The sequence below is a fragment of the Cercospora kikuchii genome (genome assembly GCF_019650295.1).
Source record: "Cercospora kikuchii DNA, contig_00001, whole genome shotgun sequence".
In the NCBI taxonomy this organism is placed as follows: Eukaryota; Fungi; Ascomycota; class Dothideomycetes; order Mycosphaerellales; family Mycosphaerellaceae; genus Cercospora; species Cercospora kikuchii.
In genome coordinates, this window is record NW_025408582.1 from 5,726,334 (window position 1) to 5,743,606 (window position 17,273).

General features: G+C 52.7%; 8 protein-coding genes across 8 annotated transcripts; 2 read left to right on the forward strand and 6 right to left on the reverse strand.

Moving 5' to 3' along the window:
* Positions 1-428: 428 nt before the first annotated feature.
* On the forward strand, positions 429-1,714 carry CKM354_000221800 (aspartate-semialdehyde dehydrogenase; the record flags this gene model as incomplete). Its single annotated transcript, XM_044797369.1, has 3 exons — positions 429-522; positions 590-850; positions 906-1,714. 3 exons carry the CDS (start codon positions 429-431, stop codon positions 1,712-1,714), a joined length of 1,164 nt encoding a protein of 387 aa, XP_044653304.1.
* A 151-nt stretch (positions 1,715-1,865) lies between these two features.
* Positions 1,866-3,140, reverse strand: CKM354_000221900 (uncharacterized protein; the record flags this gene model as incomplete). Its single annotated transcript, XM_044797370.1, has 1 exon — positions 1,866-3,140. The coding sequence occupies one exon, from the start codon at positions 3,138-3,140 to the stop codon at positions 1,866-1,868; it is 1,275 nt and encodes a 424-aa protein (XP_044653305.1).
* An 89-nt stretch (positions 3,141-3,229) lies between these two features.
* Positions 3,230-3,502, reverse strand: CKM354_000222000 (uncharacterized protein; the record flags this gene model as incomplete). The annotated part of the gene is made up of 2 exons (XM_044797371.1): positions 3,230-3,359; positions 3,420-3,502. The coding sequence occupies 2 exons, from the start codon at positions 3,500-3,502 to the stop codon at positions 3,230-3,232; spliced, it is 213 nt and encodes a 70-aa protein (XP_044653306.1).
* Positions 3,503-3,921: 419 nt separating this feature from the next.
* On the reverse strand, positions 3,922-7,353 carry CKM354_000222100 (uncharacterized protein; the record flags this gene model as incomplete). Its single annotated transcript, XM_044797372.1, has 1 exon — positions 3,922-7,353. One exon carries the CDS (start codon positions 7,351-7,353, stop codon positions 3,922-3,924), a length of 3,432 nt encoding a protein of 1,143 aa, XP_044653307.1.
* A 544-nt stretch (positions 7,354-7,897) lies between these two features.
* On the reverse strand, positions 7,898-9,355 carry CKM354_000222200 (uncharacterized protein; the record flags this gene model as incomplete). The annotated part of the gene is made up of 5 exons (XM_044797373.1): positions 7,898-8,012; positions 8,081-8,154; positions 8,218-9,102; positions 9,154-9,246; positions 9,302-9,355. 5 exons carry the CDS (start codon positions 9,353-9,355, stop codon positions 7,898-7,900), a joined length of 1,221 nt encoding a protein of 406 aa, XP_044653308.1.
* Positions 9,356-10,253: 898 nt separating this feature from the next.
* Positions 10,254-10,836, reverse strand: CKM354_000222300 (uncharacterized protein; the record flags this gene model as incomplete). Its single annotated transcript, XM_044797374.1, has 2 exons — positions 10,254-10,391; positions 10,447-10,836. 2 exons carry the CDS (start codon positions 10,834-10,836, stop codon positions 10,254-10,256), a joined length of 528 nt encoding a protein of 175 aa, XP_044653309.1.
* Positions 10,837-11,270: 434 nt separating this feature from the next.
* CKM354_000222400 (uncharacterized protein) lies at positions 11,271-12,121 on the reverse strand (the record flags this gene model as incomplete). Its single annotated transcript, XM_044797375.1, has 3 exons — positions 11,271-11,379; positions 11,438-11,458; positions 11,517-12,121. 3 exons carry the CDS (start codon positions 12,119-12,121, stop codon positions 11,271-11,273), a joined length of 735 nt encoding a protein of 244 aa, XP_044653310.1.
* Positions 12,122-15,201: 3,080 nt separating this feature from the next.
* CKM354_000222500 (uncharacterized protein) lies at positions 15,202-17,039 on the forward strand (the record flags this gene model as incomplete). The annotated part of the gene is made up of 2 exons (XM_044797376.1): positions 15,202-16,587; positions 16,638-17,039. 2 exons carry the CDS (start codon positions 15,202-15,204, stop codon positions 17,037-17,039), a joined length of 1,788 nt encoding a protein of 595 aa, XP_044653311.1.
* Between the last annotated feature and the right edge of the window lie 234 nt (positions 17,040-17,273).

Consider the following 17,273-nt stretch of genomic DNA (forward strand, 5'->3'; position numbering starts at 1 on the left):
GGAGACGGTCCCTAGCTGGCAGTAGGAAGCACTGATCTGGCTGAGCAGTTCACAGGGTTATCGGACTTTGTAGGAAAGACTCTGCATCGGGGCAAATCGTAGGAGGAAGTTGTCGGGCGCTCCCGACAATGGATACTCGAATCGAGACGCGGCGTGGGTGAGGTCTTCTCTGGTATATTGCTGCTGCTCCAGCTCGGTGCTCAGCAGTGTTCGCGGCGGATGTCGGAAGGTTGAAGAGCGAGGTGCGGTCGAGAGCGGCAAGATTGCAGCATTCAAATGTTCAGTCAAATATTGATTGAGAATAACGGTCCGATAGCGGGGCAATGCGTCACACGACAGGCATTCTCCATCTTTTCCGACAATTTCCCTTGCTCGCTTGCCATTGAGTCAAGGGCTATAACTGCACCTCTCCGACTTCTTTCCTTTCGATGGAAACAGCCAAACAAGTAGTTCATTCGCAAGGCTACGCTCTCGAAGTCAGGATGGCCACCGACGGATCCAAGTTCCCAGCCAAACGGTGTGGTCAGTGAGTCCCCCTTCGCTAGACAATATAACCTGCAGCAATACTGATGAGAGCTGTGTCATGCAGGTGTTTTGGGCGCAACGGGTAGTGTAGGACAGCGATTTATCCTTCTTCTCGCCCTCCACCCTCACTTCAAGCTCACCGCTGTTGGAGCCTCTCCGCGATCGGCGGGAAAGCAGTACAAAGATGCTGTCAAGTGGAAGCAGGCTACACCCATGTCCAAGCAGTTGGGCGAATTAGTTGTGAAGAATTGCACGCCAGAGGAGTTCAAGGATGAGGTCGATATTGTGTTCTCCGGTCTGGACAGCGACGTGGCAGAAGATACGGGTATTTTCAACCTGATCACAAACTTTACGCATCGCAGACTCACACCCCCTCTCAGAAATGGCCTTTCTCAAGGCAAACATCCCCACCTTCTCCAACGCCAAAAACTACCGCCGCAACCCGATCGTGCCTCTCGTTGTCCCTACGGTGAACCTCCCACATCTCAACCTCATTCCTCACCAACGACAACACTTCTCCCTCGAGAAGGGCTTCTTGGTCTGCAACTCCAACTGCGCCGTTATTGGCATTGTCATCCCATTTGCAGCCCTACAAGCTCGGTTCGGCGAGATCAATACCGTTTCCGTTGTCACAATGCAAGCAGTTTCTGGTGCAGGATACCCAGGAGTCAGTAGCATGGACATTATCGACAACGTCGTACCCTTCATCAGTGGTGAAGAAGACAAGCTGGAAACAGAAGCGAGAAAGATCCTGGGTGGCATCAATGAGGGGAACACTGAATTCGTGGAACAAAGCGAGCTCCGCATATCTGCAGCATGCAATCGCGTGCCAGTGCTGGATGGACACATGGCTTGTGTTTCCCTCAAGTTCGCGAAGCAGCCTCCGCCGAGCGTGCAAGAGGTCAAGGCTGCTTTGAGAGAATACGTTTCGGACGCGCAGAAATTGGGATGCCCTTCTGCTCCGTCGAACGCCATCGCGTTGTTTGACGACGACCAGCCAGACCGCCCTCAGCCACGATTGGATCGCGAACTGGATCGCGGGTATGCTGTTTCGGTGGGAAGAGTGCGGGAGGACGAGAGCGGAATATTTGATATCAAATTTGTGGCTCTGTCGCACAACACAGTCATTGGTGCAGCGGGTAGCTCTATTTTGAATGCTGAGGCTGCCGTTCTCAAGGGCTACGTGTAGGTTACGTCCAGTGGAAAATTACAACTGTCGATGATGTGATGACAGCGAATAGATTGAATGAAAACTTATGACATGAGCCACCCGTCATGTATTGGCTGAGAATAGAAATGCCATCACCAAATGAGCGTCCATTGATGACCTGAATCGACTCTCATTGCACTTTCGACACCAAGACTTCTTGCCAAACTTTCCAATCCCCGTGCACACCATCAGGCCTCGTGAAGAACGTAAGTTCATGCCTCGAAGGCCCCAAGCCTGCATCGCTCTTAATGCTTACAATATGCACCCTCGCCTCCTCGCTCGGCAGATCTCCACGAAGAAGTCCCTCCTCCTCGATAGCCATCACGCGTTCCGCAACTGCAACCGACATTCTGGAATCCCACTTCCCTTCTCGACGATTTGTCCCACGCAAGACGGCGATTGCTCGTCGACGTAAGCTCGGGTCACGACATTTTATGCTGACCCAGTGTAGGGGTCCAACGATCTCTGTGTCAAGAATAAAGGTATTGTTGTATCGTGCACGTTCGTGCTGACTTTTGGTGCTATCGACCATGGTAGAAAGTTGCTCTGCGAGCGTGATGATCGCTTCAAATGCTGGCATGTGCTCGTCGTGTGCACATTCGAACGGTTCCATTGTCGTTCCTATCCAGACTTTTGCGACGAGTTGTTGTATTTCGAGGACATTGCAAGCGTACAAGTCTGTCGGGCTTAGATCAGATGCGTGTCGAGCCTGGTAAGCGGAGAAACGAGAGCGCCAAAGTTCCAGATGGTGGAGTAAGTCCTGTTGTTCACCGGATGTGTTGTGGGAATTGGCATGGAATAAAGGGTCATACTTGGCAAGACCAATACTGCGAATAAATCGAAGGGACAGATTCATGAGGTGAACTAGGCTGTCACGAGCTTCACCCATGAAGTTGAAGGTGTCCGGGATGCTCTCTTGGAGCGTGACTGCGTATGGCCACGGCGAATCGTTGCCGAACAGCGCGGCCAGCATTTCCAGACGATTGAAAAACGTCAGGATGCTGGTGCTTCTGATTCGATCGATCGTTCCGTCCGCAGCGGAAGAGCCAATGTTGCGACGCATGAGACTTGCAATAATAGCCATGCCTCCATTGAAGTGCCGAATTGCCTCTTCTTCGTTGCCGCGCAGGAACTCGACGCAAATGTACAAGATACACGCCAACAGTATGACTTCTGTGTTGTCTTTTGCAGATACAGGAAGTTTTGCAACTTGTGTGATCGATTTGTTGTAAGTGGCAAGAGCCATATGCTCAGTCGAGGTCTTCAGCTTGCGCTGCTCGTTGTCACATAGTCCCGCGCGCTGTTCAGCAAACACGCCCACTGCCGCAACAGCATGAGCGAGCGCGGGCTCAACCAGGCTGGCTTGCACAAGCAATGATCTCCAGAACTGATTGTCGAAATACATGCCAAGATCAGGCGCTGTCTTCACGCAAAAGAACTCCAGAGCTCTGAGCTCGTGCTCTGAGACTTCCAATGATGATGAAACGAGTCCTTTCACTGGACTTGAAGATGCTTTCGAGGCATGGTTATTGGCTCTCCTCGGGAGTGGTGATGTGTATCCTTCGCATTGTCGTCCAGAGCCGAGACATTTGGTGCAAGATGGTCGACCTTCATCGCACTTGATCTGGGGTACACTGTAAGCTCAACTCGTAGTACTTTCTCTGTACGAATGAGCGAGCCTTACCCTTCGTTCTTTGCAAGTGACACATCCGCCCCTGGACTTGGGCTTGCTTTCTCTGGTCTTCTTACTGACGATTGACTGAGCATCGCTTCGTATGCATGATGCAGATAGGATCGCTTTCGACGAGCTGAGTGGTCGAAGAGGCAAGATTGGTACCTTTGCCTCATATCTTGTACTCATCGAGTATGGTGGAGCCTGGTCAAATCCAATGTTCCCCTCGGCCGCATTTTCTCCGGTGCTCGTCAGTCGTGCGTCTGTTGAACATGAAGTGGGCACAGGCCCGTATGGTCAATGGTTTTGGCAACTCCGACGCTGAGGAATGAGGTTGAAGCTGTTGTTGCCTGTCGGCCAATTGTTCCCCCTTTCCGTCTGGCGGGTTTTGATCCTGCAGGATCAACTAACATAAATGAACGTGGAAACGGCAGTCTAAGTTCCCAAGCAACTACATTGATATCCTTCATCGATATCCATATATGGACTTGTGACAACATTCTACATCGTGGTATCAACCTCTGGCAGATGCTAATGTGCCCGAATTTTGTTCTTGCAAGCTTAGCTCTATTGCCCTTCGCAGTGCTTCATCCTCAGCTTCGACTGTCGACTGGCCAGCACGATTTGGATTCCGTTCGTGATGCAGAGTTTCCAGAAGGCTTTGCTTCTTGACATACTCAAGCACAATATCTTCTTCTGTCTTCTCCTCCAACGTCTTTGCATCCGGCTGGTATATTGTTCGTTCGTCCCCAAAGTCACGTCGACTGCAGTCTCCACTACGACTGGATTGGTGTGCTGAGTGTAAATATGTGCCCAGTCTCCTCCTGCTCGGGGCCATCGATCTTTTTGCTAAATTCTCGATGTAGCGTTCCGTCTCTGCAGCTTCATCATCGAAGTCCTGATCCTGTCGAGTGGAGTCTTGATTGAAGGCTGCTTGGTCCTGAGCAAGAGACAGCGCTGCAGGCGAGTGAAACGTTTGTTGCAGGGATGCATCGCTCTCTGCGTCAGTAAGCGATATGTGATTGTTGCACCGATGTTCGTGTCCGGTTGAGCTAATTGCTCGAAGCGAATTCTCAGAAGTCCTTGGAGTGCTTGCTGCGAACGACGACGACCTCTCGGAAATTTGGCTGGTGGTCTCGTTGCTCTCTGTCCTTGTAAACCTCATAGTTGGTTCACCTACCTCATCCCGGTGGTCACTCTTTGCACGAGCAGCTAAGAGGTCTCGAATCATTTCTTCGTCACGGCCTTTCCGCTTCAAATACTTCTGAATCAACTTCCATTTGTCGATGACATCCCGTTTCTCAGCCTCAGAGCACTGCAACCACTCCTCATAGCCCTGAGATGTTCTCGAAGCAGCGATATGACTGTCGACATTGCTTGCGAACAGAAGTTGCACCTCTTTGTGCAGACCTTTCATCGTGTAGCCCAGTATTCCAACGCTGCCCGCGCCCGACTTGGCAACGAATCCTCCCATGCCTTTTCCGATTCCTTTGACAAAGCCCACAGCGCCGTCTTTCTGCGCACCTCTCCATGGCTGAGTGACCAAGCCTGTAACCCCATCGTACCAACCGAGCCCGAAGTTCTTCCCTGCTGCTCGAGCACCGGACGAGAAGTCCGAGACTTTTGTGGAGGGGCGCACGGTATCATCGTTCCAGAGCTTTGGCATGTTATGAAAACCTCTGGTGATGGTCATTGAGAGGTCCATAGGCGATTGCACAAGAGCTTTAGCAAAACGTCCAGCGCCTTTGCTTGAATGAGGGAAGCTTTGACGCAACATGTCCTGGTCTCTCGGTGACTCTGACGCCTGGACATCGTTGGCATGGCGTCTTGGGCTCTCCGGCTGGGCGTTACTTGCTTGATTGTGTGACCTGATAGACTCGTGATCCGACCTGTTGGTGGATATTTGCACCTCATCGGATGAGTGGGAAGGGTCTGTATCAAGATCATGCGTTCGCTGAGTGCTCCTGAAAGGCATCTTGAGTGCTTTTGCTGTCTCGGACGGAACATCCGCAAGACCCATAGCCATACTGCTGAATGCCCCACAAGCTGCAAAGAATGGACCAGAGATTGGGTCTGTAGCACCTCTATCAGTCTCGTACTCTTGTGCCCTGAACAGCTTCAGGTCTTTGGGATCCAGCAGATTTGCATTTACCAGAGTGCAGGCTGCCAAAGTACTAAGCCTGACTTTGGTACGCCTTACACGCCACGCGGCTGTCTGAGATGGGATAAGAGTGCATCGGAGTCGGTCAACTCCAAGGAACTGATGAAAGGATTGTGCTCCAGTATGAACTCCGTTCTCTGAAGCGATTTTCTGTGCGAGCTCTTTGGCACGATTCAGACTTTCCGGTTTCAAACATATTTCGATAGCAGTGGCAAGCTTGGCTGCTGTGAGTAGCTTGAATGGAATTGGATCAGGACCAGCGCCTGCGCGTGCAATCATTGAACCCCAAAATGGTTGATCGCCGAAGAATGGCACGACAACAGTCGAGCGACCCGCACTGATGCCCGCGGCCGTAGTCCCTGCGCCGCCGTGGTGAACGACACACGATACGTGTTTAAACAGCCAGTCATGCGGCACGTTGCCAAGTAAGAAGATGTTGTCCGGTATATTGTCGCCTCCAATGTCTCCCCATCCTCTCGAGAGGAGAACACGTTGCCCTGTAATTCTTGCAGCCTCCAAAACCAGCTTTGTCATAGCAGCAGGATCCTCCAAGACGATGCTCCCGAAGCCTATGTATATTGGAGTTGGACCACCTGCAAGGAATGCTTTGAGATCGGGAGGTGGCTCGTAGCTGACCGAGTCGAGCAAATAGAATCCGGCAATGTTGATGTGCGGGCCCCAATCCTTCGGCTTGTTAACAAGAGCTGGCGACCAGCAGTATGTGTGTGGGACCTTTAGTCGCTGCAGCATTCCAGGAGCCCACATACGGCTTATTGGGTCCAGTCCTAGGCACTTTGCTCGAAATCGATTAATAATGTCGCCCAGGCCCTGCCATGACAAAAGTTCCATCATGGCATAGCTCATGTAGTTAGTCAAGTGAGGGTCGGCGTTGGACTGAATGTTGGCCAAAGGATGCGGAAAGGCTTGGGTCGCGGAGTACGGCATGGTGAACATGATGTGGAGTGGACAACCCAATTTCTCAGCACAGTGAACATGAGCAAAGCTTGGAGGGTTGGCAACGATGCAGTCGGCGACGAACGGTTTCGGTCGGGCTTCGCGGTGGTCGTGGTCGGAAGCGGCAGGCATGTCATCGTCCGAAGGCATACATCCCATACCGTCACCTGCCTCGTAACATGATCGCCAGCATCCTTGGATATATTGGCTGACAATCTTCCTCTGCTGCTTAATGTCTCCGTCCGCAACACTGCGAAAGCTTGGCATAAGGCTGGGGTTCTTGACCATGAATGCCATAAGCCGAGATGGATCGCCTCCGATGCTGAAGAATTCCAACCCGTTCTCCAGCACAAATTTTTTGAAGACCGGATGAGTCGCCAGGCGCACACGGTGACCGTATGTGTTCTTCAACACTTTACCAAGGGCAACGAATGGTTGTACATCTCCACGAGAGCCGACGATGTGAATGACGATGCTCATTGGTGGAGGCGGTACTCCATCGTGGCCTCCTAAGGACTCCGGTATGTAGGGTGGAGGAGGCGGAGAGGTATCTTGCGTGTTCTGTACCTCTTCACGCAGAGCAGGAATAAAGACCTGCGAGAGACGTCTGTTCAATTGATTGATGCGAATATTGACGCGACCATCCTCCGTGGTATAGGCTGTAGTTCCGAGGCCGTCTTTCTCTCCACTGAGTTTGCCATATGAGTCGCCGTATGTGGGAGGTGGTAGGTCATCGTCTTGTAGGTCCGAAAGCGTGGACACCGGGATTGATCTCAGGCTTGCGTTATCATTGAAGCTTGGCACGCCTTTGGCAGATGATCTGATGGCCATTGTGCATTCGAAGGAGAAGATGATTTTGCTTCATGCAGCTTTGCATAGTACCGCGCGCTTCAGCAGATGCAGCCAGACATTGACGTCCCCTCCCGAGACAAGTACGAGTCGCGGAAAGCGCCTGTGACTTCCAGCATTGGGGCGGGCGCTGTATTTGTAGCTGGCGACATGGCTCCGGCGACCCAGGCAACAACATTTTGGGAAGTCCAGATTCTGACAAAATTCCGTTTGCTTCGCACTGGCATAGAATTATCACCGTTGGCGATTGAACTTTGTGGAGTTGATGATCGGTCTTGGAATCCTGCGTAACAGAAGCGCCGTCTCTGATTGGTGCTTCGTATTTCGGCAGCAAGTGGACAGACGGCTCATGCAGCTGAATCCTCCAAGCGTTCCGGGACGAGATGCACTCGCAACATTCTACTACACTGCAAGGCTTGGTGTTCTCGCAATTGCATGGGTTTGATGATGATTGTCACTTTATTAGATTGCTGCACAGCGAAGTGCATCTAATGATATTAGCTTTCTAACACACAGATACGTTCTCTCACAGTTCAGCCCGGATTTCTGTGTCCTCCCACTTCGTCTTCGGCGTCTGTAATTGAGCAAGAGAAACATTCAACCTATCCCACATTCCCTCGACTCCCATATCTTCTCGACCACTGCGATGATGGAGTTAGCCACGATTCCTTTGAGACCGTGTAATGATAAGGTCCTGCGGCAGACTTACTCGAATTTCTCCATGACTACCGGCTCCGTCTGCCCTTCGGCCTCATTTGGATTGCGGAATATGATGTTGCGCTTCTGTTCGACGGCACTCTGGTTAGCAAAGCATTCACAGCGTAGTACTGGGTGATCTTCACTGACCAAGCCCAAACTCAAATGTATGGCTCGAACGCTGTGTTCGAATTTTGCTTCCGGTTGTCGTCCTTCGATCATGCTCAACACATTCTTGGCCACGGCCTTTGCCTGTGCGCCACCGGGTCTTGCAGCCTTGTGAAGACCAGTATCTGCGATGTCACCAACGGCGAAGATGTGATCGTATGCGGGATCTTGGAGCTGAAGAGTCTTCCGGATTCGCAAGAAACCGTTCGTCGGGTTCACAAGGCTGTCCGTTGTCGATGACGGGAGACTTGATACAAGGTAGTTGTTTGGTTTCTGCCCTGTCGCCGGAATGACGAAGTCTGCGGAGATGGGCTGCTGGCCGTTCGTGAATTCGACCTCGAATAGTTGTCCGTTATTGGGGAATGCTCCGTTCGGAGGAAGCTTCGCGCGCGTACTTGTGATGAGATTGATCCCCTTCTCCTGAAACGCGTCGCTGATGATTTCATGGAGCTTAGGGTGAAAATTCTGCATTAGACGATCTCGTGAATGAACGACCGTGGCTTCTTTCTCCGGATACAGCTCCTTGAGATCGAGAGCCATCTGAACTCCTACAGCTCCGCCACCGATAATGGTGACCGCACGAGAATTTCGGAGCTGTGTTTGATAAGATTGGAGATAGTCGATCGAGGATGTAGAATCGTTGTGCGGCATCATCGACGGCGCAGATAAGTGTGTGCCAGTGGCGAGAACGAGATGATCGAAAGGAATACTCTGCGAGCCTTCCCATCTGTTGTCGATCTGCACATGGTTGGAGTGGACTTCTGTTGCTCGTGCAGCGACATGTCTGTGACGAGAGGAGGACGGGAAAACGCCAGTGTACGGCACGAAGGCTTTGTGTTCGTGCCCTGAGAGAATGGCAAAGCGAGGCTGGATCCGAAGTCAGTCTAGAAACTGAGTGAGATGGCTGAACAAACTCACAAATGTGAATATGTGATTGAAGTGGGTATGAGGCTCGATCAGGAGAACACGATGAGTCTGTGGCAGGATGCTCATGAGCTCTCGGGCGGTATTCTGTTCGCTTGTGTCAGCAGTGGAGACCATTTCTCTTCAGGCTGTTGACACCTACAAGACCCACATATGAGCCGCCAACAACGATGACATTCCTAAGTGCAGCAGTCATATTGATAGTGAAATAATCAGATGGAGATGAGAAAGATGGATCTGATAAGAGTCGACATCTGGCCTACTCTTGTACCTGGCATGTCCGACATGCCTGCCCATTTCGAACCGACTACGGATGCCCACCTAGTCCGCAACGAGTGCCTTGCCCACCGGCTGATGCCTGGGCCGCGCAGTTGAAAGCCTGGGATGAAAGTGGTACGTTGTTGACCATTTCTAAGAACTCTGGCAGAATGCTTTCCAACGGCAAGCTCGGACGGGATGTGATTGGAGTTCGGAATGGAACCGCTGCTCGGACTTGGTTTCTCCGCACCTCCGAATCTCCGAGCAGGGGTAGTCGCGTCTTGTGAGGGTCGTAACTAGGGTTGAGTTTATGACATCAAATCGAGCAAAATGTTGTTATTGATACGTGATTCCTTGGCATCACAAATGACGTCATCTGATTGGTCGAGGCGCGTTATGTCACGTGATTCCGCGACCATTGGTCAGACCCCTTCTCCGAGGGGGTGTCGGAGCTTCGAAGGTCCGACGCAGAGACGATTTTGCCCCGCTTTTTACCCCTTTGGGGCTTATTATGATTACGGGTACCCTTTATGACAGTGATCCTAGCCTTTCCTAATTTGGTTAGCGCCTGATCACAGGATTTGTGATTGCAACCCTAGTCGTAACACCGCAAGCTCCGCGCGACTCATCTCCGACAAAGGAGTTGCAGAGTCACATCTACACGACGTTCGATGAGACCGAGCACTGCGCTCAAGCTTATGCCTCCAAATTGCTGCTGTGCTTTTCTTCATGCGACCATTGCGCGGTGACACACGGTGACAGAATGTCAATACCAGGTCACAACCGCAGCTGCGCGACTTAAAAGAGGACGCGGAATGTGGACAGACAACAACAACTCAGTATCCAAATATCCCATACGTTGGCGTATCTCGCTCGCTCTGAACACGATCAATCGCGTCTCTCTCGATCATCCCCAAATCCGCAAGATGCGTAACGAACTCAGTCGTCCATTCCTGACACCTCCTGGTATTGACCTACAGGAACACTTCAATTAGTCCACGTCTCATAGTCCACAACATTTTCACTCACCCCATCAATCGGCGCCCGAACATCCTGTCCTTTTCTCGGAGGCGGAATCTTCTGTGCTTCACGCTCCAGCTGTGAACGAGGCGTGCTTTCTTGAACGAGTTCTACTGACTCGGGCTCGAACAGATAAATACCTTCCACACTGCCCAAATACTTGAGAATCTCCAAAGCTGGATCGGTGCTGCATTCGTAGTTGCGCTTGAACTCCAAAATATAGCCGCTCATTAATGGCTCGCCGATGACTTGGATTATGGTTCCTTTCGCTTCATGAGATTTGAAAGTTTGACTGAGATCTTGTCTGTCATCTTGTGCATTGGGAATGAAGACGGCGAAGTGCGCGCGTTCTCGACTGCTGGTTCGATATTTCGCGAGGTAGATTGAGCGCGTCGGCATGGCGGAGCTGGAGCCGTTGGCGAGCTCGTTTGAGTGAGACAGTCTGCTGCGGAGATATGCAGGTTGCGATCTACTTGGGAGGATCATCAGGTGGTAGCATTTGGAGCTGGTTTTGCAATGCTGCAGGGGAAGCGTGATCGTTAAGCTTACCCCAGAATGCTGTTGCCTAGGCATTGATTGCACCATGTTTTCACTGCTGACGCGACAATGGTCTATTGTTTTCTGGAGAGGCTCATATCAGCCTAGTCTCGAGATCTACCCCCTACTGCAGCAGAAATGATGAGACATCACAGCGGAGTCAAAAGTACGTGAGCTATTGCTGCCCGATCCAACTTTTGCCCGTGGAATCGGAACGCTTCAAGCGATGACGGGAGCGTGAATGCAACACATGTGTTGAACAGGAGGCAACGTCGCTGCCGACCAAATTCGATCGATCACTTCTTCATTTCCCATGCCAGACCATCGCCAAGTCTACTTCCCTTGCCTTTGCCATCCCTTTTCTTCTGGGCCATATCTTCGTCACTGGACAAGTCCGCGGCTGCTCTTCCCAGAATTGAGCGCATCTCGGCAAATAAAACAGAACCACTTCCTTCCATCAGACAGTGGAGGAGCAGTAGTAAAGCTGTGATACAACTGTCGACTACCAAATTCGGGTTTCGAGGTGGCACATGATGACCTACTAGACACAGTGTAAGTGGAACAATCCACCACCTGCATAGCATACATCTCCATCGCAGTGAAGCATTTCTTCGGTCGCTGGGTCTGCGCAATCGTCCTTGCAGAGGCCGGTGTCGTAGACACTGCCATCCGGATCAGAGTTATCGTTCCGACGACTGAGCCAGTGTGGCTTTGGGCGGAGATTGTGGCTGGTGCGCAAAGCAGGTACTCCTCGGCCAATGGATCTGTTGCTGTTCTCCCGCACTAGTGCTGGAACTGGCGAGTCTTCGTTGGGGTTCAGAGTAGCATTGTCAGATATGCCTGCGGCAAGGATACGTCGCGAGGGTGGCAGCTTCTTCGAAGATGGCGTATAATCTTCGTCAGTAGGATCGTCGACAACATTAAGAAACCTGCTTGGAAGACGCGGCGAAACTTCTCGAGTGATTAAAGTGTGCTTCGGGACCGTACTGCCACGTCGCAAGCCTGCTGAATAGTATTCTGTGTGGTCATAGATCACAACGTTTTCGTCCATTGTCTCTCTGCGAGCTGGTCTGACTTTCTTGGCTTTTGGCGTCTCTGCAAGCATTGAGCTTGCAAATTCCCTCTTGTCCTCCTCTTGAGAGGTCATTTCGATCTGTTGTAAGACTCATAAAGACGAAAGTTGGTCAAGTAGCAGCATCGCTGTGATATATGACAGCAACGTTTGCTGTCAGCAACAGTAGGAGGATTGTTGACGAGTTTGCCATGTTATGGTGTGGTCAACCCTCGCCCAAATGGTGCTGCCAAAGACCGGGGCGAGAGCTGTCCATAAGTAGTCGACATGTCCATGAATGGCGAAAGCAACACGATGCAGTCTTATAATGCGTCCGAGCTAGTTTGTTGTGCACGGTGATGCTCTATATGTCTGCATTTGTGAACGGGCTGCGCCATGCACTCTCACGCATCGTAGGGTGTACAGCTGCCAAGCTGCGATCGACCTATTGTGAGATCCAGTAGAGCTCTCAATTTCCTCGCAACGCATACTGGTGCGTTGAATGAGTAGATCGGAGCCCAGTCGTGGTCGGTCTGATCAATGAGAAGGCACGACCACCGTCCAACAGCGAGCATGCCACGACACAATACACATTGGCGGTGACTAGGACGACACTTGCGTCGGAGTTTCCACTTGTGCAAGACCATGGCGGCACATTTCCTATCGCCACGGAAACAATCGTTCCCCGATGTTTTCGATAGCCTTGAAGGTTGTGGGGTCGCAGCGAGGAGGTGAATAAACAGTATGGCTGCAGGTGTCAACCAAGAAAGTGTGAACCAAGAAGAGACGACCAAAGGATCACTCGGATGCACGAAAGAATTCGGGACTTGGTACTCACCTGCCGGTCCTGTTGATCGATCATAGCGCACTGCGAAGCCCATCCGGAGACGGGTGGAGAATAGAAGATGAGTCCATGTGAATTCCTACACCACGGCGACTCCCACGACTGAACCATTGAGCTCGAAATCTGTGTTACTCTCCTGATCTTCATTTGCGATCGTAGTCGGTGAGATCATCATCATTGATCACCACGAATTCGAGGGCTTGAAGTTGGAAGCGAGTTTGTGGCGCGGGGCCGGCGTCGAGACATCCGCTTCCTGCACAGCTGACTCGGTGACGTTCGTGGAGTGAGGCACAGCCAAATGTCTTGCGCAGTGCTTTCCAAGAAGAGTCTTCGTATGTTGATACTTGCCTTCTGCATTTGTGCCTCTTTTGAAGCTGTCATGTGCGCAGTTGTGACTCTGTGCGCGAGCCATGGGACTGACGACCGGACTGACCTCAAAATCGCAGTAGCATGCGATCGCACGAAATCGATACAGCACTCGGAAGGCAGACTGTCGGCGAGCTACGAGGCATACTGTGCACAATTGCAGGTTGGAATTGCTTCCCCGATCTGATCGGGCGCTGGAAAGAAGCCACATGATCCTACTGCTGGTAAGTCGTAAGCCACTTCATTGCGCAAGGCGCTACTTGTATTTCTTGCGTTAGCTCGTCTACTTGGCATATTAGGCGCTGGTCAGTCCCGAGTGGTGGCCTAGCTGCGTACACTGCGCTTGCTACGTGGGCCGTGGATTGGAAGGCCTGTTGTCAGAATTGATCGCCTGGCGAAGACCAACAACCCGCCAAGGTATGCAAGTGCTCCCGACGGGGCGGCACAAGCTGTCGAGATGCTGGAGTACTTTTTCACGCCGCACAGCTGCAGAAAGCTTCCTCGTCACGGGGTCCAACCGGGGCCCTTTACATGGCTGTGAAGGAGGTAATGAGGCGGAGACCCCGAGCAGATTGGCTGAAGGTGGCGGTAGCCACCAGATGAGATTGCCTGAGTGAGTGGACGAGGTGTGGTTGGCGGGCAGCGTTCTGCACGGCTTCAACAAACTTGCTTCGCTGGCTGCTGATGCTCGGCACCGAAAAGCGGATGTCACCAGCAGTTGGGCAGATGCGCAAGATCAGAGCAACAGCTTGGCCGGCCGCGCGCAGCATGCAAAATCATGACACCAGTCGACCTAGGGCTTTTCCTGTGCCGTCGTACAATTCGTACTCACTGGTCATGCAGTCCTCGAGCGGAGGCCGCGGGGCGCTCACGGTGGAGCGACGCCGCCGCAGCGCTTTGCGGCCGCATCGCCATTCTGCTGCTGTATTGCTTCTTGGGGCAAGTGTGGACTCAGCAGTCCCAGAGCCGCGAGTCGTCGGCGGCACTTGTGTCTTCCACCTCGTCGTAGCTTTTCGCGGTCGATGCTGGCTTTCCCTCCGTGCCTATTGCAGACAGGCGGAGGCGCGTAAGCGAAGCGGCGGTACCAGAGGTAGGGAGGAGGTACCAGTTCGTGATACGTGCCGGAATAGGAGCTTGTGCCGCGCTATGGTGTGCATGAAAGGGTTATGTCAGCGTCCCAGGCTCTGGTGTAAGTCAAGCCGCGCTGCACATTGGCTGCAGTAGTGCAGAAGGAGGATGGAGGAAGCCGAAGGGCGGAAAAGGCAAAATGCGCGGGCGCGCTGTCATCACCGCCGCTGCTTGCAAGACCAACCAAGGGAAGGGTGCGCCAAATCGCCGTGGTGCCTTCGAGGTGAACCTGGCAATGGTTCTGCTGTTGCTGGCCAGACCTGTACTGGGGGTGATGAAACACAGGATCGGATTGCGATACGAGTCGGACGCTTGACGGCGCACCACCGCCATTCCTGATGCGCAACAGACAAGCGAACGTGCAGCACTTTAGCTCGGAGAGTTCGACGACGGTGATCCTCCCGACAGAAGAGGCACAGGAGCTGCAGGACGATCACCCGCCGTTTGGCGGACTGCCGCTGGCGTCCAGGAGCAGTTGGCGCATCCTGGGAGTCGTCTCTGACGTTCAACCCTGCTAGAACTTGCCGGTGTAAGACGGACTTCACATCTCCATTTCCCTCCTGGCCCGGGTCTACGAATACTCCTGCTGCTGTCGTGCGAGCACCGAGCTGTGGTGGTTCATTGTCCTTCTTTCACAGGCGCAGGCCGAGGAGGTTTGAGTGTGGTTGTGCCACAGACGCTGTGCGACATTACGATTATCGAGGGGCCATTTGTCACCGACCGGAGCGAGTGGTGCAAGGAGACAGAGGGCATCTACCTCTGACACACAAGAAGCGCAAACCGGAATCTCCCTTGGGCTACTCACGCGCGCTGGACGACCTGCCGATGATGCTAAGAGATGGTCGAACAAGACTTGGCCTATCTGTTGGAACTGCTGAAGGTGGATGTGGAGACAGAAGATGAGCTGGATGAGCGTTTGAAGGCAGACGCGAAAGAACTTGGGCTGGACATTGAAGCGGAGCATGTGGCAGACATCAAGCAGCCATTTAGGACATATTGCTCGGACGACTCTCGTCGGTCTGAATCCATCGATTCACGGACCTCCTACTCGACGGGCCTAGTCTCGACCTTCTCGGAGGCCTCCAAGGATTATCTCTCTCACGAGGGACACCAACGGCATTCTCGCGCATCGCTATCGTTCAGAGACTACGACAGTTTCATCTCACGCGGAGTGCCGGATGGGCCCAAGTCACTGTCTTTCTCGCCAGCATCGTCAACTCGTCAATCATTGTTCCTGCCACTTTCACAACCTGCGTCGCCAGATCTGTCACCGAGAAGGCATCTCCGCAAGCTTCGTGGCATTAATCTGTTACGTCGCCATCGATCGAACTCTCTCGCCGCAGGCGGAAACAAGTGCCCCCACTGCCCGGATGACCCGTTGAATCAGAGGCGTGCTGTCCACCGACTGACATGCGGTCATCGTCTGTGCACGCAGGCATTGCGCAATACTGTCAAGACAGCGATAGAGTCCGAGACAGGAGCGGTTCCGAGCTGTTGCGGGAGGCCTGTGCCAGGCAGCCTGGTGGAACGTGTGATGACGCAAGAAGAACAGAGCGCATTGCTGGTAAAGCTAGAGCAATGGGACGACGCGCTGTCGATGAGCCCATCGATGAGTAGCTCGCGTCGCAACTCTGTCCATACCGCGGCTGCCATCAGATGTGGCGATCGCGATAGCCACACACTATCCGACGATGCTAGCATTGCGCCACTGTCTTTGGAGGCCCATGAATATTTCAACCAAGCGATAGCTCGTGAAGACTACAAGCTTCTTCATCTTGGACAGACAGAGCAAAGGGATCGCTTGCTGGGCTGGGCATCAAAGCAAGGTGAGGAACTTCTAGCCAAACACGAGACGCTGCGACAGACTATGCTTTCCACGCACGAGGCAGCAGTCGAAGAGATGCAGGAGCAGCATGCATTCGCCACAAGTGATGCGGAAGACAAGCAAGTCAAGGCAGAGTCTGATTTGAGGGAGGCTCAGGAGAAAGAACGACGCGACAATGCGACCGCCTTAAAGCACATGGAAGCGTACTGCGCCGGAACGTACAGTACTGGTGAAGCACATGATCGGACTGTCACAGAGCAAGACCTTGCTGAATTAGAGAAGGCGAGGTGGCACAGAGACTCGATGCAAGTCAGGCACGAAAGTGCAATCAACGTCTTGCGCGGTGAGCAAAATAGAAGGCTTCGGCTTCGAGCGTCACGGCAAGACAGAGCACTTCAGGTGTGTATCTGCGTCCGATCCGGCATTGTACTTTTGCTGACATATTCTAGGATCTGAAGCGCCAGCAACGGAAAGCGGAGCTTGAGCTGGAGCGATTGTGCAATGGCGAACTCGCGAAACTCAACGACACACTCGAACAAAAGCGAAGAAAGATCCGCTGGAGATGGGAGCTCCAGATGGCCATCTTGGCTAAGAAGATCGAGGCCGAAACTGGTAACCATCTCGACTGCCGTTTGCCTACTGCAGACTGGCATCGTGATGGCATCAAACCCAATCTAGGATGTCTCAGCACACCCAGGACCCTTGACGCAGGTGACTCCTTTCACATGCTTGAGCGACATGACTCCACTACGACGCAGACCGGGGTTGTCTTGCATGACCCGAGCGCAAAGCTGCCCCCTTCTGTCCTGCCGACGCTGATGATGCAGGAGTTCAAGATCGGCGGTTGGTGAGGAGGAGCCGCAACAAGCAGATGTAAGGAGATTTGAGCAATCCTGGGACGCTTGGACGGCGGGAGGCCCTATTATTATGAACGATGTACGACTGGCATATGGAACGTGGCATATGATGTGGAACGATTACGACGCATAGCGTTCAGATTTCGATACCGCGTGTAGGCTTGAGAGCACAGCGCATGGCATATGTATGATTAAGTAGAAGGAAGTAATGAGAAACCTCCTCTATCC